The 2,497-nt window shown below is 49.7% G+C and overlaps 1 protein-coding gene across 1 annotated transcript in view; it reads left to right on the top strand.

Moving 5' to 3' along the window:
* The window catches only part of xkr4 (XK related 4), a 43,215-nt gene extending 41,638 nt beyond the window's left edge, over window positions 1-1,577 (top strand). Inside the window, exon 3 of the mRNA XM_030775457.1 lies at window positions 628-1,577. Coding sequence (XP_030631317.1) covers window positions 628-1,577 — 950 coding nt within the window. The remainder of the gene's footprint in view (window positions 1-627) is intronic.
* The last annotated feature ends 920 nt before the right edge of the window (window positions 1,578-2,497 follow it).

Raw genomic sequence — 2,497 nt, 5'->3', positions numbered from 1 at the left:
ACGTCTCCCCAGGACGGAACCACAGAGAGATCTTTTAATGAAATCAATCATTTATAAACCCTAATGACTACTTCTTATTACTGTATATTCTCTCAAATGCATTTCATAATTAATGACAGTGCGTTAGCGGTACGGCAAAATGCAACATTGTTTTTTTTTTCCTGTTCTCATTTGAAATTCTCAAAATACCTCGTACAAATTGCATAGACGGAGTAAATGATTTGTCGTACGTTACACAAAGGGGTTGTTGTGCTTTGGGGACTGATTTTTCATTTCAGTACCCATAACTCTAAAGCAGAACAAGGCTTCCCAGTTCAGGGAGGCTTCAAATTCACAGACCTTCTTTCTTTTTCTTTTTTTTTTTTTAACCTGGGTAACAGGTGTGTGCAGGCCTGATCCTGACTGCACAGGTTGGCAGATATGAAAATGAACAGAACTTTACCTCTCCAGGACCGAATTTCACTGTAACAAATACATTTTAATGAAGAGCTTGTTGGCGTATTTACAACTTGGTTGTTGTGAACACTTTGCTAAGAGTCTGTGTATGTGTGTGTGTGTGTGTGTGTGTTGTGTGTGTGTTGTGTGTGTGTGTGGGTGTGGGTGTGTTCTCCTTTTCATTTCTCTCAGGAATGACCGCAGCTGCATCGCTGGTGTCTTTGGCGTGGGCTCTAGCGTCCTATCAGAAAGCTTTGCGGGATTCCCGCGACGACAAGAAGCCAATCAGCTACATCGCCGTCATCATTCAGTTCTGCTGGCACTTCTTCACCATCGCAGCCCGGGTCGTGACCTTCGCCCTCTTCGCCTCTGTGTTCCAACTGTATTTCGGGATCTTTATCGTGCTTCACTGGTGCATCATGACCTTCTGGATTGTTCACTGCGAGACGGAGTTCTGCATCACCAAGTGGGAGGAGATCGTCTTCGACATGGTGGTCGGAATCATCTACATCTTCAGCTGGTTCAATGTGAAGGAGGGTCGCACGCGCTGCCGCCTCTTCATCTACTATTTCGTGATCCTGTTGGAGAACACGGCGCTGAGCACCCTGTGGTACCTTTACCGTTTGCCTAAAACGACCGACGCGTTCGCCGTTCCCGCGCTCTGCGTCATCTTCTCCAGTTTCCTCACCGGAATCGTCTTCATGCTCATGTACTACGCTTTCTTCCACCCCAACGGCCCTCGCTTCGGACGTTCCCCCAGCCTCGCGCTCGACGACCCCACGGCCACCTTCGCCCTGCCGCCGGAGGGCGCCACCAACTCCCTGCGCTCCAACCGCGGCCAGCCGCTGACGTCCACGGCGGAACGAGAGGCCAAGTACAGCGAGAGGGACGGCTGCGCGCCCGTCTTTCAGGTGCGGCCGACCGCCCCCTCCACGCCCTCTTCCCGCGCCCCTCGCCTGGAGGAGACGGTGATTAAAATAGACCTTTGCCGGAACCGTTACCCGGCCTGGGAGAGACACGTTCTGGACAGGAGTATACGCAAGGCTATTCTAGCCATCGAGTCCTCCCCGAACCCGCCCCGTCTGCAGTACAAAGACGACACGCTGGTGCAGGAGCGCCTGGAGTACGAGACGACGTTGTAGCCCCGCCCCGTCTGATCCGTCTGTCTCTCTCACACCACCGCCACTAGTCCCGCCCCCCTCTTCCCCACTCCCGTCGTCTTTCCTGCCCCGGGAATCGCTACAGTACCATCCATCCGCGAGCGTGAGAAAGAACAGCAGGCCTGTGTTGTGGCAGTAAGGATCTTAGCCCCTCCCCTTAGAGTAGGAGCATCCCCAGCCATGATGTTGATTGTCATGGACAAACAGAAAACAAAACAAACAAACAAACAAACGTAGACAGAAGCTACTCGCTGATCGGAGGATATATTGATCTTTTTCTAAGCCATTTTCTTCTTTTTTTGTTGTTTTTCTTTTTAACTTTTAGTATAATGTGTGCGTGTGTGTGTGTGTGTGTGAGAGAGAGAGAGAGAGAGAGAGAGAGAGAGAGAGTGTCTATCTGTGAGCGTGGTTTAGGTTTTTTTTTTTTTTTTTACTTACATGTCTTGTCAGGGACTTTGCGTTTTTTTGTTGTTGTTTTTTTTTTTTTCTAAAACGCCATTGCACATTCCTCTGTTCCCTCCGTTCAGCCACTCTGTGTTTTGAAGCCTGTCCTTTCTCCCACTCAAGATGCGTCCACACCGCTAAGAGCACAAGGTCTTACCTTCCTCTCTTATGCGTCCTGCTAGGCGTCCTGTAGAAGACAGTGACTACATTTTTAACCATGTAGCTTTAACGACTGCGACCCGTCTTGAAAAAAGTTTCAAATCGCGTGGTTCATTTTGACGATGCGTTCAATAGAATCACAGAGAAAAGGCCATTGCACATTCCTCTGTTCCCTCCGTTCAGCCACTCTGTGTTTTGAAGCCTGTCCTTTCTCCCACTCAAGATGCGTCCACATCGCTAAGAGCACAAGGTCTTACCTTCCTCTCTTATGCGTCCTGCTGGGCGTCCTGTAGAAGACA

This window comes from Chanos chanos, chromosome 5 (assembly GCF_902362185.1).
Source record: "Chanos chanos chromosome 5, fChaCha1.1, whole genome shotgun sequence".
NCBI classification, from domain to species: Eukaryota; Metazoa; Chordata; class Actinopteri; order Gonorynchiformes; family Chanidae; genus Chanos; species Chanos chanos.
Note: the sequence above shows the minus strand (reverse complement) of the source record. Positions and strands in the feature narration are given on the sequence as shown.